Source organism: Perissodus microlepis, chromosome 16 (assembly GCF_051167445.1).
Source record: "Perissodus microlepis isolate ML-2025 ecotype Zambia chromosome 16, ASM5116744v1, whole genome shotgun sequence".
Taxonomy (NCBI): domain Eukaryota; kingdom Metazoa; phylum Chordata; class Actinopteri; order Cichliformes; family Cichlidae; genus Perissodus; species Perissodus microlepis.
The window spans coordinates 33,412,820-33,435,719 of record NC_140476.1 but is presented as its reverse complement, the minus strand read 5'-3'; the positions used below and the strand labels follow the sequence as shown (position 1 = coordinate 33,435,719).

The following is a 22,900-nucleotide window of genomic DNA, read 5'->3' as shown; positions in this document are numbered from 1 at the left end:
TAGAGTCACTGTTATCATCCAGTGCACACACTTCACAGCATGCCAGCCTGTACTCCCGTCTTTATGCTTGAACTTTAATTTAGGCTCCAGCAGCTCCTTGGGGAAACTCCTTCATCTTCATCTACATGCTAACTGTGTTTGTCTTTCCTTTGGTGTTGGCTTGGTTACGTATTTTACACTGAATAACCATTTACTTCCTGAAAAAGATTGATTTATCAGGCTTATGTTTATTATTATTATAAAATTTAAAAACAAACAAATGAACCTGCATCTCTAAGGACAATCAGGACTCTGTGTCTTTGATAGTGAACATGAGGAACATGACCTGGACGACTGCCGTCCTGATGGCTTTATGGTGTCAGTCACTCGTTTCAAGTCCTTTTATGATTCTCGTTTGTCCTGAAGATCTCTTGGAGACATGGCTGATAAACGAAAGTGGATAAAGCGCGCTGTGCTTCAGGGCTAGCTTACGCCGTCGAGTTGCTATGATACGAGAGTGGGATGCCTCGGGGTTTCTTAGTGAGATCCACCTTCACCAGTGACATCTGATTTCTCACCAGTGTGGTGAGAGCTCGGTCCTGGGATGTATTTACTGGGTGAATGAGATCAAATGGCAAATTAACTGGTAATAAAAATCTTTTGAAAACATGAGGGAGGTGAACATATGATTTCCTCGTTTCTGTTCTGAGCTTTTACTTTGACGATACGAGGAAATGAACTCAGACTGAATCTTCTTTGCTTTCGGTCTAATTACACTGTGACTCACTTTATTGTTCGTGTGCACCTGGGTGTGCCAGCTGCTGTCATTTCTTGACCTGTAAGGTCAACCGTGCACACAACATCAGAAAATAGCCCGACGGTAATTAAACCGACGGCTGCAACCTTATCCGTGTTGCGGCCGGCCTGTGCTGCTGCAGTTAATAGGTGAGAGATAAAAGTGCATGAAATTATAGATGCATGCTTGAAAGGCTGGCAATTATGTGAAACTGAAGGAGGCTCGGGGACGGGACTATTAATCAGAAGAGTGCAGTTTAAAATTTTCCCTGAAACACATTTTGTGGTGAAATCCTATTAACGGGCATTCTTGTCTGAAGGTGACAGAGATGCATTTATTTTTAGAGAAGCGCTGCCACGGCTCCACTTTTTCAAATTCAGACAAGGGCGCAGTGTGAGAAAGCGTCAGTTCACACTTGTTTTTATTTTTACTTTGCACAACATGAATCAACAGCAAATGAGTCTTTTGGGGGACTTCAAAGCTGGTGTTCATGACAGCACAGGAGCGAATAAAGGGGAACGTGAGCACGGCTCTTTCTTACCTGCTGGATAAAAGATCGGCTTTGTAAGCACCAACAAAACAACTGGTTCTGTTAGTCGCTAATGCAGATGCCTGGAAGCCGCCTATTTATGTGGGTTTGTTTGTTTTTCCTTCTTTGTGGTTGGAAGTAAAGTGTTATCATCCTGAGCAGCTCCTAAAGCCTCAGTTGTTCTGAAAGCTTGAAAGACCTCAGCACATTAGGAGGTAACTACAGATTTTTCAATTAGTCAGCAGACGGGAAAGTTAATTAGCAAACATTTTGATAATCAATTAATTACAAGCAGTCAAAAGACAGAACATCTCTGCCTGCAGCTTTTTCAATGAGATAACTTGTTCTGTGTTGTTTCTGACATGCTAGCATGTTGCATGTCCTTCACTTTAAAATCGCTGCTTACAGTCTGAAGAGAAATGAACTGACCAATCATAGATATATGCATAGATATACCTCGTTGGTAGCAGTGACAGAGGGCCGATCTGCTCAGCTCAGCTCTGTGTGGTTTTGTGTGGCAGAGCATTTGAGCTAACATAGCATGCAGACGCTAACAGCAGCATTTTTTTCTTTGTGAACCTGAGAAGCGTCATTACTGAAAAGCCTGTCAGGTCTGTGACAAACCTCTCCTTGGATGTGTGTATATACACATACAGCTGTCCCTCACTGGACAGAGAATCACACACTGTCCATAGATGTCCCCTCATCTTAGCTTTATTGGTGACTTTAGGTGGAAATGTGACTGAAATGTCACGTCACGGTCGTGTGATGAACCGCCAATCCGACTCTGGAGAACGCAAGAAAGCACGCGCATGGATGGGGTTTGAAGTGTATTCTGCTTCTCTGCTTTGTGACTAACTATAATGACAGATGTTCATCATTGCAGATCCACTCAGTCCTGTTTTGTTTAAGTGTTCCTCAGACAGAGATTCATGAATCAGAAACAGCTGAACTGCAGTTCTGGCAGAATGGCAGATACCACGGATGAAGATCGCCGCGGTTAGAGCTCCAGATTGTAATGCTAAAATCTTCTTATAGCACCAGTTACAACAACAGTTACCTCAAAGTGCTTTATATACAATATTAGAGAGAAAATCTGCAGCAATAGATGATCCCTGATGGGGAAGCACTTGGTGTCAGTGGGAAGGAAGAACTTCCTTTAAGTTTTATTTCACGAGCTCAGTTATGATGAGCGATGATGGATGAGGGACCGTGTACAGGGGAAGGCCTCGAAGGAGACTGGCCGGGCCGGGCCGATCCCCGTGTACCAATGAGAAGTGGTAAAAAAAAAAAAAAAAAGGGGGGGGGGGGGGGGTGAGAACAGCAGGCATTGATGAAGGGCATATATAGCCTGAGGCTGGGAGGGGTGTGAATGAGATCCCGCTCCTGACATTCAGATAATATCTCCACTTAAATGTTTGCTCATTTAAACATAGCATAACATACAAAATCATTATTTATTATTAGTAGGAATAAATTGAGTAGAGTTTAAATTTTCTCAGGTGGGTTCACCGTTCGTTCATGTGCATGGTCTGAAGTTCAGCGCACGCTGATGAGTCCCCCGACTGTGAAACGTTGGTGCTGTTGGTGAACAGTGTGTGCACATTATGACTCTTCATGTAAAGTCGAGAGAGTCAACCCAACAACATACAGTCAAGCATACAGTGGATCGAAATGTCGTCGTGCTGGATCAAAGGTTCAAACTGTGGAAATAAAGTGATTCAAATGTCCATATATCAGGTACAATCACTAAGTAAATGAGTGGATTCCTAAACTGTGCCTTCCTTTGCAGATGCCTTCCTAACCTGTGTGAACACGGAGCGCGCTGTTCTCAGATGTGGAGCTCTTTCTCCTGTGACTGCTCGGGGACGGGTTATGCTGGAGCGACATGTCACAACTGTGAGCACTTTGTCTCACTTTCATTTCTTCACCTCCTCTCAAAGCCGCCATTACACCCGCCGCACCGCCCCATTTATTCTCGGTCTGCCGAGTTGTGTCATTCGATTCGGCACACATCCGCCAGCCTCGCTCGTACCTTTCTTCACCTGTGCAGAGCAAAAAAAGCTGTCCTGCTTCGACTTGACAAGACCTTTACAACCGATGCTGTTATTCTCACTTTCAAAATTCTGAGAATCTTTTTTCGCTACACCCTAAATAGTGTTAGACTGGCTGACTTTAGACTGACTCTGCATGTAGGAGCTTTTCCTTACGGCTGTCATTTTATGACATCGCCTTGATATTTGCTGTGGAGACGGCTGTTGGAAAGTATGTGTGAAATTCCCCTGCCCCAGAATACTGATATCTTGTTTATATGCAGGCAAACACAGTCGTGTTTGGCTGATGGAGAGAACATGGCAGATAAGATCATCTGCTGAATTAAAAATAGGGCCTTTCATCAACTTCCCCGTAAACACGTGAAATCAACTTTTCTGTCTGGACTCAAAACCTGAAACCTGACAGAGTCTGAAAACACTCAGCAGATTCAATGAGATTCAGAAATGTCTGGCTTCATCTCTGGAGTTTGCACACACACACACACACACACACACACACACACACACACACACACACACAAGCCCATTCAGCTATCTTAGTGAGGACCTTCATTGACGTTACGGTTTCCCTAGCCCCTAATTGTAACCCTGGCACTAAAACCACATTTTGAGCCTCAAAAATGCCTTCAAACTTGTGAGGACCGTGAGTGTGTCCTCACAAGTGACTGTTGGTTCTCACAAGTATAGTACAATGCAGATTTTGGTCCTCACAAAGACAGCTAGACAGGAACACACACACACACACACACTTCTTGTGCTGAGTTCGTATTGGCTGGCACTAGCATCATAACTGAGACTTGTTAGCTTTGACAGATGCAGTGGCTGGAAACATTCATTAGTAAACTCGAGACTTATGTGGCCAAAGGACTGATGAGGTATTTGTCATCTTTCCTTCCACAATCCACAGATTCACTGATCCTCCTGCAGTGTTTGTGTGTGTATGTGCGTCTTTGGCCAAAGTGTTCTCCAGGTCAGTTTCAATCAGACTGTGTAGCTGTGAACTGATTTATGTTTGTGTATCTATAGATGAGAATTTGTGTCTTTCTAAAAGCTAATTACTGAGTTTTTTTTCCTTTTTAACCACACCCTAACAAAAACATGATTACCGTATTTTCCGCAATATAAAGCGCACTTAAAGTCCTTTACTTTTCTCAAAAATCAACAGTGCGCCTTGTAATCCGGTGCACCTTATGTATGAATTCTGGTTGTGCTTACTGAGCTCGAAATAATTTTATGTACACGGTGCTCAAAAATCTGTCAAAAATGTTTTAGTCCGACTTTGCTAAACTACGAAGCCGCACTGCTTGATGGATTGTTGGAGCATTACAGCTACCGTAGTCAGGAGCCTTGTGGCGTAATCTGGGTCCTAAACTCCGTCTGCTTCAGGTCCCAAAGTCACACAAACACTGCAGCATCACTGAAAGTTAAAAACTGTCTAAATTCTTTCATCTTTAATAAAATGATCAGCGTTGCTGCTTTACCAGGTGTAACAATGACGTTTAACATCCAGGCATCCATGAAAACAGGATTTATTAAATTTAACAGAGTTAGAAGTTAGCAGGAAGTTAGCTCGCTAGTTTCCACCTAAACATGATATAGCATGTTGACTGAGAGATTTCTGAAAAATTCAAACGTACAGCTCTGCTATCACTACCAACATAAATGAAGACAGAAAACTAAACAGCAGTGACGTTTGTAGGGTTACTGAAGTTGGGCTAGCTGCTATATAATGATGTGCTACGTGATCGCTAGCGACACAGCTATGTTAGCATAGCATAAACAGTGAAGCTGGAGGATGAACGCTAACTTTTTTCCCCTCGATAAAAGTTAAAGAGACAAATGTAATCGCATGGCAGGATGCTGTAAACGGACCAAACTTCAGTCAGGAGAACAACAGAGATAATCCATCCACAATACGAGATTAGTCATTAATCGTGGCTCAAAGAATTGGCAGTTCGTCTTGTAACCGGAAAGTTGCCGGTTCAAGCCCCGGCTCGGACAGTCTCGGTCGTTGTGTCCTTGGGCAAGACACTTCACCTACCGCCTACTGGTGATGGCCAGAGGGGCCGATGGCGCGATATGGCAGCCTCGCTTCTGTCAGTCTGCCCCAGGGCAGCTGTGGCTTCAACTGTAGCTGCCTCCACCAGTGTGTGAATGAATAGTGGAATTGTAAAGCGCTTTGAGGGCCCTGAAAAGCGCTATATAAATGCAATCCATTATTATTATATACTGCAACAACATGGGACTAGAGCCGCTGTGAGAGAATTCAGCATTAAGGAATCAATGGTGGGGAAGTGGAGGAAGCAAGACTCTGACTGTTTTGTTTCGTGTAGCGGGGCTTATAATCCAGTGCGCCTTACGGTCCAAAAAATAACGTTTGTGAATATTTTTTACAAACACAGAAGGTTACAAAATTAATTTCACAGCTACATCGTCTGATTTACAAGTACAAAATATTTATGAGCACAGTTTGAGCCCATAGGGGTCGTGTCTGTTGTTTTAGACGTAGTACCTGTGAGTTATGATGGAGCATGAACAGGATGAGCTACTATGTCGCTGGTGTTCTGGTTCTTCAGGCACTCGGGGGCATCATCCTGCCGTGGGTCTAAAGTTTAGACCCACGGCAGGACTAACATGACAGGCAGACTAACATGACAGCACGAACCTTTAGTTTAGACTCTAAACTAAAGGTTCGTGCTGTCATGTTAGTCTTTCGCCTCATCTGGCTCTTGAAAGCAGACCCTGTGGTATCTAGAGGAGCTCACAAAGGCCTGTGCTGTCATGTAGTTTTAATTGTCCTCCTTGAGTTTTTTTGCTTTTCTGTATTTGGATGCTTTGTGATGTCTCTGCCATTTATCTCAGTTTGTTACATTGACTTCTATTTTTGAAAAACATGGCGTACAAATAGGCTGACTTGACTTAATTATTTTCATCAAATAATAGAAGTTATTATGAAGCCAGCAGCAGACAGTAACGTCTGTTTGCTGTCGTTGTCCTTTCATCCCATTTAAATGACAGTCACTGCCACAAACAAAGGCCTCTGTTAGCGTGTATCTCTGTGAAGATGTTTAAGATGTTCCTTGATGTGAATCGGTTTGTGTGGAGGACATTGGTTCAGGATGTTGGTGCCATAATTAGCATAAAGAAAAAAGCCAAAGCACGGACATCATTCACTTCTATAATACAGCACAGAGTTCATACATTTAGATAGGTTTTGTGTATTCATGACTCATCCAATCGAGAGCCGTCAGAGCGTGGGCTGATTCTTGGACGACTGACTGATTTCTGTCCCACTCTGCATCTTGCAGCCATTTACGAGTCTTCCTGTGAGGCCTACAAGCTGAGTGGCAGCTCATCGGGCTTCTACTTCATTGATCCAGATGGGAGTGGTCCTTTGGGGCCCACACAGGTATACTGCAACATGACAGGTGAGATCATTGTAGACCTCGTGTTGTCACCTTTTACTCCATTCAACATCACCCGAGAACACAGAGAAAGCTCAGAGTAAAGAGTGCACTGGCTTATAGATTAGCCTGCATTGATCCAGGGCCAGCAGCAGTCTAGGCGACCTCCTGAGGGTTTTTAAATGCATGTTTGGTGTGTGTTAAACACAGATTTAATCTTTCATTTGTTTCCAATCTTTTGGTTCTTTATGTATATGCAGCATGCTGCCTTTTGTTGCCTCGATCTTTAATCAGAGGGAAAAGTTTTCATGGTGTCTTCATGAATGATGCTTCAATTAAAAGGTCATCTTGTCCACTCAAGTATGGCTGAGAGCAGAAATGTGGGATTTGTTGCTTCTCAAATCAAAACGATTACAACTTGGCACCGGGTTAGTTCAGTCGGATGAGCGGGCGACCAGCTGGGGTCGAGTCCGACCCGTGGCCCTTTACCGCATGTCTTCCCCTCTCGCTTCCCTGTATCCATCCAATAAAGCCAGTTAAAAATATATTAAAAAAAGATTACAACTCGACAGGCTTAGAGATCTTAAGCCCCCTCCCAGTGGCCTCCAGAGGCTCGGGGTCATTAACGTCAACAAGGGTTAATCCCCTGCACAGTGCATTTCATGACAGGGTCGCAGTAATTCTGGATGTTTTGGATGCAGGGCGAGTCATGGTGCCATGAAAACGTTTAAACTGTTAAGTCGTTTGAAGGAATGCATAAATCTGCACATTTCTTGGGTAAAAGTTTTGGTTTTGACCTGATCCCAGCTCAAAGTCACGTCTGCAGCACTCGCCGTGCTGCAAACAGGAATATCCACATTCATTTTCACAGAAATTTGCCCATTGATTTCTGAAATCCCGGCAGTTATCTGTTGCTCGTGGAGAAACGAGGAAAGTTACGTCGAGGCAGAGGAGTCGATAAAATAATTACGAATGTCGCTGTCGGCAGCACAGATATCGACAGTGATCGCGTGGCACCAGGCTGCGTTTGGGAGAGGGTTAGTGTTGGTGTTTGGGAGCTGTGGGAGCAGACTGATGTCACCAGTGTGGGTGTTTTGATTTGGGAGCCAGAAAGAGCTTTTGATGGCACAAACACAATATGCTCTGTGTCACCTGAGATGTGACTTTTGACAGACAGGCAGAGGGACACGAGCTGATCCACAGTCTGCATGACATATAGGACAAAACATATTGAGTTTTGACACTCTGGAGGCCGTGCTCGTCACCACGCTGTCACAACTTTCCCGGCTGCTTCGTCCCTGCAAGGTTAATGTAGCAGTGATGACATTACAGAGCGAACGTGGTGTTCTCTGCTGCTCTCGTCCAGGGTTTGTTTTTTCAGTCGTCTCCTTGAAAATCTCAGTCGTTCTGCAGCAAATATGTCTCAACTTGACCTCAATTAAGGAATCCATTAGAGATGTAAATAACTGTAAGCCTGCCAACCTGATGAGAATAATCATGAAGTAGGACACTGCCGTCTGATTTTATCCAAAATATTCTGTGTTCGTATGTGGATACGAATAAAATCAGGTTCTTTTTGAAAGTGTAGGGTTTGAAGTAGAGATGGACCGATCTGATATTACGTATCGGTATCGGTCCGATACTGACCTAAATTACTGGATCGGATATCGGAGAGAAATAAAAAATGTAATCCGATCCATTAAATATCAAAAAAGCACCTCACAAAACTTGCGACACGGCGTAACTCGGCTCATAACCGTAACACGTGGGAGCAGTGTGGTCACGTGATAGCGCGGCTGTGTGTATTTGTAGCCTCGCTACCAAACCAGCATTTCATCTCCGAGGAAGTTTTCCCAGAGAGAAGTAAAGCAAGTGTGTAAGTTCATCTCTGAATGTTTGTAAAGCATTCCAGCTTTAAGCTTAACAACCGATATATGGAGCGACTGCCTCTCTCTCTCCCTCCCTCTCCTGCTGCTACTTCAATCATGAAACTGATCAATGATCAGCTGATCGGCTTTTCTGTCGAGTCCGTCTCTCTTCTTTGTTTATCGCCCACTTCACGCCAGAAAGAGGAAACCAGCGGCTGAACAACAGCAGCACGTTTAAGCTTGATAAGCTGTTGTTAGAATTTATTTAATATTACTTTCTACACCAGGATCTTTTTCTACGCAGCTGACGGCTGGTAACTGTGCAGGGGCGGATCTAGCAAAGTTTAGCCAGGGGGGCCGATAGGGCATGAACAGGGGGGGCACAAAGACATACTTTTCTTTCTTATTCTCATTTAAAATATCTAGTTTTTAATAAATAATTATCTGAATCTTACACCCAAAGTTTTAATCTGATGTAAAAAGTATAGAAGTCCATTACTGTATATAGTAACTGTTAAGTCTAATATACCCTAGTAAGCTATAGTACTTTTTCCTTTGGGAAGGTACCATCTGTGCAGTTCTGTTGAAGAAAGATGTTGAATCTATTTAATTATTGTGGAAAAATAATTTATTTCTGTGGATTTTTTTTCACACTGCATCAAATTAAAGTTGATTACGTTGATTAAGCATCATGAGGTGGAGCGTGGGGGGTTCCCTATTTATTTTTTGCTGGGAGTTGGAACCCTATTAGTTAGGTTGCTTAATATTTCCACTAAGTATTCTTTAAAATACCAGAATAGGGAGGATGGAGCAGGTTTAAGTAAATTAGATTAATCAGTGTTGCTGAACTATGAAATATTTTGGCTGCAGTGTGTTTTTTGCATACAGGTATAACAGAATAGCTTTAGTGTTTGTTTTTAAACTTGAGTATGAACTTATACAAAATGCAGCAAGATATTTAAAAAACAGTTTTATTGATTAAAAAACACAATATCGGCTTCATATCGGTATCGGCAGATATCCAAATTCATGATATCGGTATGGGACATAAAAAAGTGGTATCTCTAGTGTGAAGTGATGTGTCGTCATTGGCCACGTGGTATAGGACACATTAGGATAAACCTAATATGACAGGATCACTTCACTTCTCCCTGTCAGATTCATTTATATTGCATCAAATCACGACAGCAGTCGCTTCAACGAGCTTTATACTGTAAAGTAAAGAGCCGTCAATAACAAATGATAAGTCATGTCTTTGTTTGTTTGTTTTTTACTTCAGAGTTTTGCCAATCAAGTCATTTTCAGTTAGCCCTTTATGGCCGGCCGGAGCGGCACGCTCCGTTTTGCATAACTATTTTTAAATCTCGGTAGAACTGCGACCACATAAACTAGCGCAATAATTTTTGTTGCATATGAAACCGGAGGAGTTGTACTCACATCTTATGCATTCAGCTTGTCCTCGGTCACGGTTTCCTTCCACATATAGCTTTGCAAAAATTGCATAAAAAGCATTTGTAGCAACAAAAACATAATATTCCAGAAACACGCTTTGCCGATCCGATCAGCTGTTCATAAGACTTCCTACTTGGAACAGACGTCAGCGCGAACTATCGCATGTCCGCCATTACCGTCCCGAAACGCGGTAGTTTTTTCCTATAGGGCATTTACAAAGATATGCTGGTGTTTTTCAAATTCATGTCCGAGTTTATGCCTTTCTGAATAGTTTCTGGGATGCTTAGAACTCAAATTACACTGTTGGAAACAGTTCATTTTGATGCACATGCTGGTTTTTTGCAAATTTGCATTAGAATATTTATTTTTGTTTTTCCTGCAGTATATAAAAATTGGTGTATCTCAAAAATAAAACTATGAAGACACTCAAAATAAATTTCCTGTGGTTGGAAACTATTTTGTGCAACTTTTTTCTATTTTCAGTTTTGAGTGATGAACCTCTTAAATTTCTCTAACTAGAAATATTTGTAAAAACAAAAAACAAAAATGATTTTCTATACGATTTTTTTGTAGTTTATTCTACTTTTTTGCAATTTATGTAGTTACTATGGACTTCATGCATGCACATTATTAACATTTGGGATACAACAGTTGTGTTGATGTATAGCAACTCGGAATACTCCCAAACTACAGCATGTAAAAATCTAAAGATAAGCTGTGGCGTTCTATGGTAGGTCTTAAAGGGTTAATATAACTGTAAGTTTATTTTATATATAATGTAGCAGAGTTCACATTCATGTGTCCAAATCTGCTTCTAACGATGACCTTGTGTTGCACACAGACACATCGTGGGGGAGATCTTGGTGCAGGAGGTCCTGATGTTGGCTTCACAGTAACGCGGGAACATTTTTCTTGCAGAGAAGAAGGTGTGGACCGTGCTGTCCCACAACAGCACAGCTCCGGTCACAGTTCAGACCTCATCCCTTCAGAAACCTCACGTCATGATTTTCAACTACAGCGCTTCGGCCGAACAACTACGTGCCATCGTATCTGGGTCGGAACAGTGCCAACAGGAAGTGGTTTACAACTGCAGGAAGTCCCGTCTTTTTAACACAAAAGGTCAGTGGCTGTCCTAAAACATGTCCCGTGCTGTCACCAGTACAACATCACTGAGAACAGCTGCACTGGATTCAAACGAGTAGACACTGGACACGTGCGTCAGCAGAAATACAGGGCAAACCTGTTTATATGCTCTTACATGCATCTGCTTGCTGACCCCACGGCTGGCTCCCCCCCACTGTGGGACTGAGTGGTCTCATCCAAATGAAGCAGTTGAACGTTGTGTTATTTGTGTTGCATTGTCAGGCTGTCAGCCCGGGGCCACGTTGGAAGCTGCTGCCCCCTTCAACATCCCCTCGCCCACTGCTTCCCTACTCTTGTTATAGTTTAACAATAACCTCAAAGGCTGTGTCCAATCTTTTGGTGTACATTCATCTCAGATCTCTGGCACCTATGGTGTTCCAAACATCCGAGCACTCGCGCTTAAATCATGAAAGATTCATGATTCTGCTGTTCCCTGGGTAGCATGTGTGCACAAACAAACAAGTTCATTATCACCCCAGACATCAAACAGAGAGCCAGAACAGCGTATTTCATAGCTGCCTGAACACTCGAAGAAACAGTCGGAGTTTTCTAACGGCCGTCTTTGTTGTTTGGACGCTCGTATCTCCCGTGGAAAAAAGGTCAAACGTCTTTCTGTAATCCACTTCTCTGAGCGTGCAGGTATAAACAGCATCCATTTAACCAACAGTGTTACTCAACAGAATATGCAAATCGCTCTTAGACGAGATGCCACTCATCGTGCTAATTTAGCAGAAAAAAACAACAGCAGTAGCTGTTCAAAGGGTCTGCTGGGTTTTCTGGTGCAGCCCTGCCAAAAACATCTGAAGTTCACCTCCAGTTGTGGCGTTTCGCTGTGCAGCATGTCCTCTGACTGCCATCGTTGCTGCCAGTCTGAACACAGATGTTCAGTCATGTCCTCGTACTGAAACCGCGCAGCTCTGGTGTGATTTGCATTTTAAACATGTTGTTTTTTCTTTATTAAATACTCATAATGAACTCAGTTTGCTTTGAGGCAACTGTGGCTTTTAACGTGACAGTGAATTAATATTAAACATTCACAACAGCGCTTTAATTACTCGTCTGTTTGATGTCCTATTCTGCAGTCCTCTTTGTTCTTTTCACATTTTCTTTTTTATCTAGCAAGATTTTCCTGTAGATGCATCCTTTATGAACTTACCCTGGAATTTACATCAGACGGCTCACTTTTTAAACACTTGTTTTTAAAGCTGTGCTAAAGTGGCTCATAGAAAATAGAAAATAGCACCAAGTGAAAATTGGTGTGTCAGCTGTTGCACCGTCACAGGTGACTTTATACATCTGTTGTCTTATATTTAACACAAAAAAAATTCATTATGCAGGAAATCAAATGAATTAAAATGATGTCATCACCGCTGATTCCAGTGTGGCTCTCAGCACCACCTGCAGCATTACAGCTAAGCACACAGTGAGTGGAGTCAGGCGTGAGAGTTCGTGCCAGACCGTCCTCGTCCATGCGTCCACCTATGCTTAACAGGATTGGACGATAGGGGCAGCGCCACCTGTTGCCGGGTGTGTGTAAAACGTGGGGCAGAATATTTGAGCTGTAACAGCAGAAGCTTTGTTTGTGTCCTCCAGCTGTCCTGTTGTTGGCCCGTGTCCTCCTTGTGCACCCCAAAGAGGACATAGTTTTGAAAGAAATAGTGCAACAGCCACGTGTCTCTGCAGCATCAGGTACAACCATCGGACAGTTTACATGACTAAGACTGATGGTGCAGTGTGATGTTGCAGTGAACCTGTAAGATTACTAAAATGGTAAAAGGTAACTGCAGGTGCAAACATAGACAAATAATCTGTTCTCTTATTTTGACTGGAGGACAAACCGAGACCTCAGTGTTAATTGAATTTAAACAGGCTGTGTACTTGGTTTGAATGTAATCCAGAGTAGCTGAGAAGCTTAGAGAAGGTTGTAGTTGTCCGGCTGTTAAGGTGCAAAGCTTAATGAAGCCTGAAGCATTTTCACAGGAGTTTTCTGGGATCATTGCTGCCAGCAGTGACAGAGGTCAGTGTATTGAATCTTTTTATCCTAAAATCTGCATCCACTGCAAAACACAGCATCACCCAAGCTCTACTCTCTCTGCTTCAGTGCTGCTGAACGATCTCTACAGGAAGTGGATGATACTGACCTCTCTGAGCTGTGGTCTTCATTTGTTTCTCATTTCTAGAGCATACATACAGACTGGAAATATGAAATATGACTCTAATTTAATTAAACCTTTGACTTGAAGTCAATATTTACTTAAGGACAAATATATCTGACATGTTAAGTTAGATAAACATTTTCAAACCACAAATCCTGATTTTCCATTGCAACAATACAAAATTTCAATTTGACTAAATGACACAGAAGGAAAATCCTGTCCTGTAGGACCTATTGTACTACAGGACAATAGGTCCTGTGGGAAGAAGAAGTACTGATGTATTCCCTCCCCCTCACATATTTATAGCTCAGAGTATATTTAATGAGCTGAATGCTGCCCCTCATCCCTGCACTGCATACAAACCTTCACATGCTGATTTAAATGTAGGGCTATTTGTGTTTAGCCCACAGTTTGACCCCACACACAGACACACAACAACATTTCCTAGTAGTTCCCACCATGTGCACTTTAAAATTGTCATCCCCCTTAAATAGCAGCCCTCATCTGTGTGGGTGCAAAGATTGTGAATATTAACCCTGTCAGAGCCAAAGCATCAGAAAAGATGAAACTGAGATGTTTATTAACCCTTATAACAAAATCCACATTTGCTTTTGCTGCATCATGTTGTATGTGATATATTTTTATTCTATATTTATTCTATACATGTGATACATTGATACATGCATGTGATACATTGATACATGCATGTGATACATTGATGCATTGATGTGATACATGCATGTGATACATTGATACATGCATGTGATACATTGATGCATTGATGTGATACATGCATGTATCACATGCATGTATCACATGCATGTATCACATGCATGTGATACATGCATGTGATACATGCATGTGATACATGCATGTATCACATGCATGTATCAATGTATCACATGCATGTATCAATGTATCACATGCATGTATCAATGTGATACATGTGATACATGCATGTGATACATTGATACATGCATGTGATACATTGATACATGCATGTGATACATTGGGCAACAATGTATCACAACAGTCATTTCTGTAAAGGACACAGGAAACACATTTTTCCTGTCAGTATTCAGCCAATTAAAGGATGTGATTAGAGAGACCTCTCCTCAGGATGTATTGATTGTAGCCTGTTGTGGTTTGTGTTCCTGTTTGATGTCTCAGGACTATTTTAAAATGTGCAGCGGACAGCGATGAATACACAGGATAAAGATGTGGATTATTTCCATCCTTTGTAATGCAAATGTTGGTGCATACTCATTGTTCCTGTAGCTCCTCACTTATGCATACAATTAACATTTGTGTCACCAGTTTTGCCAAAGTGATGGATGATGTTAAAGTGAGTTTCACAGGGATGCTTCCAGCCTCTGACCCCACTGCTCACTGCTGTGACATGTATCCATACATAAATCTTTGCCTATAATGCTGCAGGATGAGAGCCCCCCAGCATGTAACACTGATTATGCATTGTGACATGTGGCTTAATGGGCTTCTCCGTGCCAGCTGGCCTCTGTGCAGAGCAGGGTCACACTGATTGAAGCTGTTTAACCCTTTAGTTATGTTTTGGGTTTCATGTTGTTTTTTAAAACCAGTGGTTTTACTTATATTTGCTGTACTGTGTGAGTCCTTTGCAGCGGCGTGCTGACTGTGGTTTGGTTGCAGATGGCAGTCCGCTTTCTTGGTGGCTGGACCGGGAAGGAGAAAAGAGGAGCTACTGGGGAGGCTTCCTGCCTGGAGTTCAGCAGTGCTCCTGCAGCCTGGAGGAGAACTGCATTGACATGAACTACTTCTGCAACTGTGATGCTGACACAGACACATGGTACAGACAGTGCACACATGGCTGCTTTTATTCACATCATGAACACTATTCTGTATCCTGTAGGTGAATTATAAAACTGCTACTGCAAAAAGATTTAAACGGCTACCAAAAGTTAAAGCGAACACAATCAAAAATGATGAGAAATCATTTAAACCTCACGTTGATGTAAAAGAGTCCAGTGCAGCGTTCTAGATTTAGGAAGTGAGACCTTCTGTTTCATAATGACATCATTTGCATCAGCGCTTCTTTCTGACCAACACTGGATGTGTTGCACACACTGCTCTGCCTTTGAAAGCTTCTCGAGCCTCCCTGGTTTTCTGATAAAGGATTTACTGCAGCGTCTTTGTTGACTGCAGACGGGCCAGTCGAGTCCCAGATTACAGCTGGAGAGGGTGTGTGTGTGTGTGTCTGTGTGTGTGTGTGTGTGTGTGTGTGTGTGTGTGTGTGTGTGTGTGTGTGTGGCAAAGTGTTTCTGCGCAGAGTACCAGGGGCACGAAGAAAAGTTGTCGTACCATAGGCACGAGGAGTGTGTGTGTATCTGTGTGTGTGTGTGTCTGTGTGTGTGTGTGTGTCTGTGTGTGTGTGTGTGTGTGTTTTCAGTCAGGAACACCTTTCTTTGTACCTGGCAGCCTCTCCATCATACACATTTATTTTCTTATTGCACGTTTCTCAGCTTGTTTGTGTTTAAAACATTGGACATGTCGTCTCTTTAGCTGATGTCACACATCCGCGTTTTACAAAGAACCTACTTTTTTGTAGGAGGCAGTAATAATCTGATCCACACTGATGTGAGACCACAGCTGTGTGTAGGAAACAGAAGGACACATGAAATAATGATAAATGGATGGTTTATCCATGAGCTGTGAGACAGACCATGTGGCTAACGAGTCGCCGTTGTGCTCCTCCCAGAGGGAACGCTACCACCACGAGCAGCTCAGCTTCCAGGATTTTGTCGAAATTTGTCTCCTAAAAAGATCATACAGTGTTCAATGTCATTTTCACACTCCAATTTCTGCAGCTCATTATCTGTTTGGGATTGTGTGAAAATGCCTTTAACAATTTCGTATAGCACAGTTTAATCCAAAATGATTAATTACAGCTCATACATCATTTTTCACTTTTGATTAAACTCATCATCGTTTCTGAGCCATGAATGAAGAAACAAAGGCTGTGCTGGAGTTTGAACATTCTCAATGGCTTTGTTTATGCTGCGTTAATCCACTCCAAAGCCTTCCTGGTTTCAGCTCCGTGTTTTCACAGGCAAATGTGTGCTCTGTGATAGATGGTTCCCTTTATGGGGTGTTTACCGCGCGCTCTGTGCTAACGGAGCTGAAAGTCAGCCTTTATCTGGACCCCCATGAAAGAATCCGGCCCCTGAGGATTTATGTATTACTATTTATTTGGTTCTTTTCTCTGTTCTGTCACAGGGCTAATGACACAGGAGTCCTCTCCTACAAAGACCACCTACCAGTGAGCCAGATAGTGATCGGAGACACCGACAGAATGGGCTCGCAGGCTGTCTACCACATCGGCCCTCTGCGTTGTTATGGAGACAGTAGGTGATCACCTCACTGTTGAAGCTACTGTTCCAGATTTGGCTGCAGATGGAGGCTGATTAGAGACACAAAATGTTCACACAATGTCTTTGCGACTTGTGCTTTTATGTTTGTCGCTGGATCGAGAGTTAAAACCTCATCTGTGGTGCAGGCAGGATCACAGAAATTTCAGTTCGCTTTCAGTAAATATCTGCAGGTGTTGCAGAGGGCTGGGCTTTGATTTTGTGCTGCTTGTCTTAGAATTTAAGCGTGCCAGCTTCCCCCATCCCCCGCCCCCCAAATAAGTCTATTCTAAGTGTAATAGCAGCTATCAAAGCTTCTTAAACACATCAAACGTCTGGCTGATGATGTATAATGCATGTGATGTATAAATTATTTAGAGGATAGCTACAGTGTTTCAGAAGCCTGTGATGTCACCTATTGTTCGTAATGTGTGCCACGTACGGTCGCTGCACGTTCACCGATGTCTTGGATTATTTGCTTTTCGATCTTCTCTGCAGAACCAAAGTATCTTTTAAAAGAAACTGATTTTCTTTCACAGGAATTTTTGACCTCAGTATTTCAGCATCACATGGCAATGAACTCTCCTAACAAGAGTTATTGAGTTTTATTTGCTCCATTTGACTGAAAACCTGCTGCCTGGTGGAAATAACACTCTGCAAAAGTCACAGGTTTTACACTGATGAACAAAAATGTCCTCGAGATGCAGCGTGACACAGCTTCTCCGCTCACCGCCTCCTCCCTTCACTTCGTCATCTTTACGTTCTTTTCGCTTCCTCCTGTCCTTCCAGGGTCGATATGGAACGCAGCCTCTTTCTACCAGGAGTCGTCGTACCTGTACTTCCCCACCCTACAGGCAGAGCTGGCGTCTGACATCTCCTTTTACTTCAAGACCAGCGCTCCTTCTGGAGTGTTCCTGGAGAACCAGGGCCTCAAGGACTTCATCAGAGTCGAGCTTAGCTGTGAGTGCACGTTGTGTCTACAGCATGAGACGTGCAATACACACAAACTACAAACAAGAGCAGTTCAGTCATAACTGGGAAACATTAGATTAAGGTTATGTTTAAGCTGCTGCCTTGTGTTTGATCTGATTCTGGTAATAAACTCATTGAACACAAAACAACATTTAGACAGTGGAATAAATATGTATATGTACATGCATGTACATATACACATGTATGTGTGCATAGCTGTTATGAATGTCTTCTCTTTCATAATGAAAATAACACTACTGTTTTTAACGACACCTTATTACCATTATTACACGCTTAAAGCATAAAGTGCAGCCTGCAGGTTACTATCAGAGCAGAGCACTGTGATGACACGTGTAGGTTTGTGAAGTCACGCCTCACTGTGTCATCATATGGACTGTGTGTGGAGTAAAGTGCAGCACGAGTGTACGGTTAAAATGCGACTCTGAGCCGTAAGACTACAAAAGCACCGCGTACATGCAGGGTGGAGCGCTACGTAACGAGCTGATCCAAGTGGGCCAAACATGGCTCCAGGCTTCAGGAGAGGCCGTGTTTTCTTTTTAAAATGTAACAGATATTTAATAAAAGGGAAAACAAATAAATGTGACCAAAAGCACAAGTGGAAAACTCATTATTGGAATAGTTTGATTAGCAGTCGGCATCCATAAATACACCGCTAACACCTCGTTGGTGCTAATAAGCGTAGTAAGTAGATCATTTTGAAAATAAACTATAGAAACAGCAGCAGTGTCTGAAACTGCTAATGATTTAGAAATGGGTGACTTTGTAGAAATGTAAAAGGATTTAATTAGTGAAATTAACAACTTGTTAACATGACATGACCATGGTGGTGTTGTTTATAAACCACCCTGGTTACTAATCAGTCTGTGATTACAACAGTATTGTACCCACGTATTAGCACAGAGCGCCTCCTAAAGCCTGCTGATCAGTCTCAGGTAGACATGCTAGCTCCTGCTGACAGTTTAATTTCCCAGAGAAGCACCGTGTGAGGACTCCACTGAATGATGTAATCCTAATGACACACGCAACAGTAATGTCATGCTGTCACAAAGCCCGCTCTTCATGACCTGTGCAGTGACGCCTGATGCATTCACCGAAGCAGGAATGAATCAGATTGACTGTGGAAAATTTAAGAAAATCAGGAATATTAGTTCATCTTAGTACGCAGTGCATATCCAGCCATCACATGCAGCTCCACAGCGCTGTGTCATTAGCTAAAGGTAAGGTTGTTGATTGCAGTGTGTTGCGTTCACATCCTATCTGGAGGAATGGTGAGGATATTTGGAGCCATTATGTATGAATGCAGCATCAGAGACACTGTGAAATATTGACGAACTGTCAGCTGAGCCCCTCATAAATCTATGCAGGTCATCAGGTTTTCCCAGCAGCATTGTATCAGATTGCATCAGAAAGGCAGGATAGAGAAGAACATAAAAACCTAATATCGCATTCAGTCTGACCTGAATGTCGTGTGTGTGTGTGTGTGTGTGTGTGTGTGTGTGTGTGTGTGTGTGTGTGTGTGGCTCCCAGCTCCCTCAGTGGTGACTTTCTCCTTCGATGTGGGAAACGGTCCGGCGGTCCTGTCCGTGAAGTCCCACGTCCCTCTGAATGACAGGCAGTGGCACTACGTGAGGGCGGAGCGCAACGCCAAGGAGGCCTCCGTGCAGGTCGACCAGCTCCCCCTCCGCTTCCTGGAGGCTCCGGCTGACGGACACCTCCGCTTACGGCTCAGCAGCCAGCTGTTCGTAGGTAGGCTGAGATCACACCCAGTCCACCTACTCAGGTCTGCATTAAAGGACTTTAACAGGCAGTGAAGAAACATGCCTTTGTAGTGCCTTCACACACACCCAGAGAAATGCTCTCCCTGGGTGCTTTATTATGAATACATGTTAACTTCTCATACATGCAATTATCCAATCAGCCTGCAGCAGTGACCCCTGAGGTTTCAGGTCAGCAGGTTCAGGTAAAGCTGTGGTACGAAGTCATTTTTGGCTCTCGCTGGTCAAACTTTGGGCATATCGTTATTCACAGAGTCTGAGAGGAAACGCGGCGTCCACACCTTCTTGTTTCATAGAACAACGCTGCCGTCAGAGGCTTCGTGTCACTTGTTTTGCTTATTTGTTTTAATGCCTTGCTAATATCAACATGGAATAACTGGTCCATAAGCAGGGTCTGTATAAAGATGGGGTTTTCTGGGATGAACAACAAACTAGGAAAACTCTGGGAGATGGAAAAACAAGAGAAAGGGAAGTTTCACTTTATAAAAACCGTGTTGTTCAGCTGTTCTTGACCTAAGCCGCAGTATCACGCTCCAGGCCTCGAGTGCCGGCGTCCCTGCTGCAACACGCCTGAATATCATTAGCAGGACCTGACTGCATGCTGAGGAGGCAGCCCGTTACCCTGCTCAAGTAAATCTCAATAAATCTTAAGAAAGTACTTGTGTTGCACTGTTCATTCACTCATGAGCTGCTGTAACATGAGTCACATGGCTGGACTGCCTCCTCAGCGTGCAGTCAAGGCTTGCTAATGATCAGGTGCGTTGCAGCAGGGACACCGGCCCTCGAGGACTGGAGCTTTACACCTCTGACCTAAGCTTAGTAATAAGCCTGAATTCATTTAGTCACTGTTCATTTTTATTTCTTGAGGTCTTAAATGTCTTAAAAAGCATTGATTTAGGATTTTTCAAATCCTGCAGAAATCCTGGAGGGGAGATTATTCCTGCTGGCTGTTCTACAAGTGCAGCTGGAAAGGTGGGAAACCTGGTTTAGTGGCAGCAAATCATGTTACTGCGACGTGGCAACAGATATCGTCTCTGGCTGTTGAAGGCACGACATGCGAGCTGTCAGACAGCAAGTTGCATCGTTATGAGACAAGTGTGATAAAAGCATGTCGTTCCTGCTGTGAAATACTCAGATGTCATTTCTATATTCTGAGCTCACAGATGTGAACTTTTGCCAATAATTTAGCTTTTCGCTAACTGAAGAATCACTTCAGCTTGTGGACTGCAGTATATGAAGTGTGCATATCAGTGCTTCACTGCGTGAGGGGATTAGGACAGAGAGGGCAGAGCTGCCTCTGATGCCGACAGTAAACGCTGCATTCATCATGTTAGTTTTGTCTTTGACCTGACTGGGCTGAGTGTCGGTGAAACTGGTGGTCTTCACCCCGTCTCCAGGGCTGCAGCCAGGCAGCACGGTGGTGTAATGGTGATGTTCTCTTTGATGCTTGTGTGCTGTTGCTGATACTGAGCACTGAGCGTGTGCAAGCACAGCTAGTAGCTGCTGAGCTTTTTTAAATATTAAAAATATATTTGTAATTAAACAGACTTTTGGATAAATATGTTTTATATCTGCTCATTTATTTATTTTTCTAAAACTGTTGATAGACTTGCTCTTGTGTCGTTATCGTCCATGTTGCCTGTTACCATCATGGTTTGGGGTTTCTGTTAACTTCCTGTTTTATTTTGAAATCTCTTGCTTCATTCGACCCTGTTGCTGTGTATATACTCTGCCTCCACCTTCGCTCCCCAGTGCATCTTGCTCTACTTGAAGTGTCGTTCTAGCCGTTTCCTTGCCAGTTCGTTCAGTTCACAGAGTTTTTCCAAGTCGCTCCTTGTTGTCACAGCTCAGGTCCTCAGCCTTTCCGCTACCTGGAAATCCATCTTTGTCACTCTCGAGTGGTCACCTACAGGCTCTGCTGCTCACAGCTGCAGACATCGCCCTCCACCATTTTTGATGGATGTCTGGACTCTAGTCTGACTGTGCAATGACACAATCTTATCTTTAACTTCTTTGTGCATTATTTTGAAAATGATCCACTTGCTGGAGTGTCACTTGTTTTTGCTTTTCTGTAAATTCTTTGATTTTTTGCCCCCTGCTGCCATCAATGAATCATTATTGCCCCAGCAGATACTCCCTCAGTTCCCTTTGTCACGTTCCACTTTCTCTTAGCAGTGCCTGGCATTGAGCTTTCCTTGTGTTTCCTTGTGAAATCTTTGCAAAAAGGATTTCATCCTTGCGAATCAGCCCCTTGCCATTTTTCTCCCCTGTCTGAGTCAGACAGATGTGTTTGCATTTTGCTCTGTGTCTCGTGTCCTGTACTTGGGCCCGCACCCTGTGGATCGTTACAGCTTTAGGCCCAAAATTCATTCATGAAGTTGAGCTGAAGTGAACATGAAGCTCGGCGGGGGTCGTCTGACAGCAGCGTCACTGTGTTTCCTCTCGATGCCCACTCTGACAGTCACAGGAAGGATTTATCTGTTCACAGCCAGGATGGAGAGGAAATGTAATTACAGCAACAAAAGCTCTTTAAATACACATACATCATCTGAGTGTTATATTAAGATCTGCATTGCTCTGCTGTTAAGCCAATTTCAAATGTACTTTATTGTTTTTTCATGATTGGTCTTGGTCAGCGAGCGTGTCTGCTCTCTTCCTCTCATATTTCTGCAGCAGCCTTTCACACTCTGACATTTTAATCTCTCTGCTTAATAATAAAGAGAGATCCCATTAAATTCTGTTTTTTCCTCACCTAATGGATCTTTCACCTTCTGAAATCATTTATTAGTGAAAGGACAATCGATCTTCGGCGGATCTCACAAGAAAAACATTATCTTTTGAAGATTTAATTTTCATAAAGCACAGAAGTGATGTTGAGTTTGGTCTCATGCTAACATGCGACTGTGTCTGTGAAATGTCGTTTCCTGCTCTTGTGGGAGGAGAGGAGATAACAAAACTTCACAGTGACAATATTAGAATGAATATTAAAAACAGCAGCTTTGATGTTTCCAGACAAAAATAACAGCCTTGATTAGAAGCTTTGTAAATATAAAGACAGTGTGTGTGTAATCATAAAGAAACAATGTGTGATTCTCTGTCTCACTGCTGAAGGAGCTGAACGTGGCCTCGCAGGAACATCTGTGAGCTTCCACTGCACGTCGTGGAAAAGAACTGATGTGCCCAGAGTTTGGCCCAGAGTTGGCTCACAGCTCGCTCACAATGCTGCAAAGACCTGAAGCTGGTGCTAATGTTTTGTCAGATGAAGCTGAGAATCACTTTTCTTTAGTTGTTTCTGTAAAGTGTGGCTGTGGTTGTGCTCTGCATAAAACACGTGCGCTAAAGTTTTAGCTTTAAATCCAACTGTGGAT

General features: G+C 43.0%; 1 protein-coding gene across 1 annotated transcript in view; it reads left to right on the top strand.

Moving 5' to 3' along the window:
- cntnap5a (contactin associated protein family member 5a) overlaps positions 1 to 22,900 on the top strand; it is a 137,106-nt gene that overhangs the window by 91,445 nt on the left and 22,761 nt on the right. The window contains exons 11-17 of the mRNA XM_084907935.1: positions 3,097 to 3,203; positions 6,667 to 6,786; positions 11,001 to 11,201; positions 15,050 to 15,206; positions 16,634 to 16,761; positions 17,554 to 17,724; positions 19,285 to 19,503. Coding sequence (XP_084764061.1) covers positions 3,097 to 3,203; positions 6,667 to 6,786; positions 11,001 to 11,201; positions 15,050 to 15,206; positions 16,634 to 16,761; positions 17,554 to 17,724; positions 19,285 to 19,503 — 1,103 coding nt within the window. The remainder of the gene's footprint in view (positions 1 to 3,096; positions 3,204 to 6,666; positions 6,787 to 11,000; positions 11,202 to 15,049; positions 15,207 to 16,633; positions 16,762 to 17,553; positions 17,725 to 19,284; positions 19,504 to 22,900) is intronic.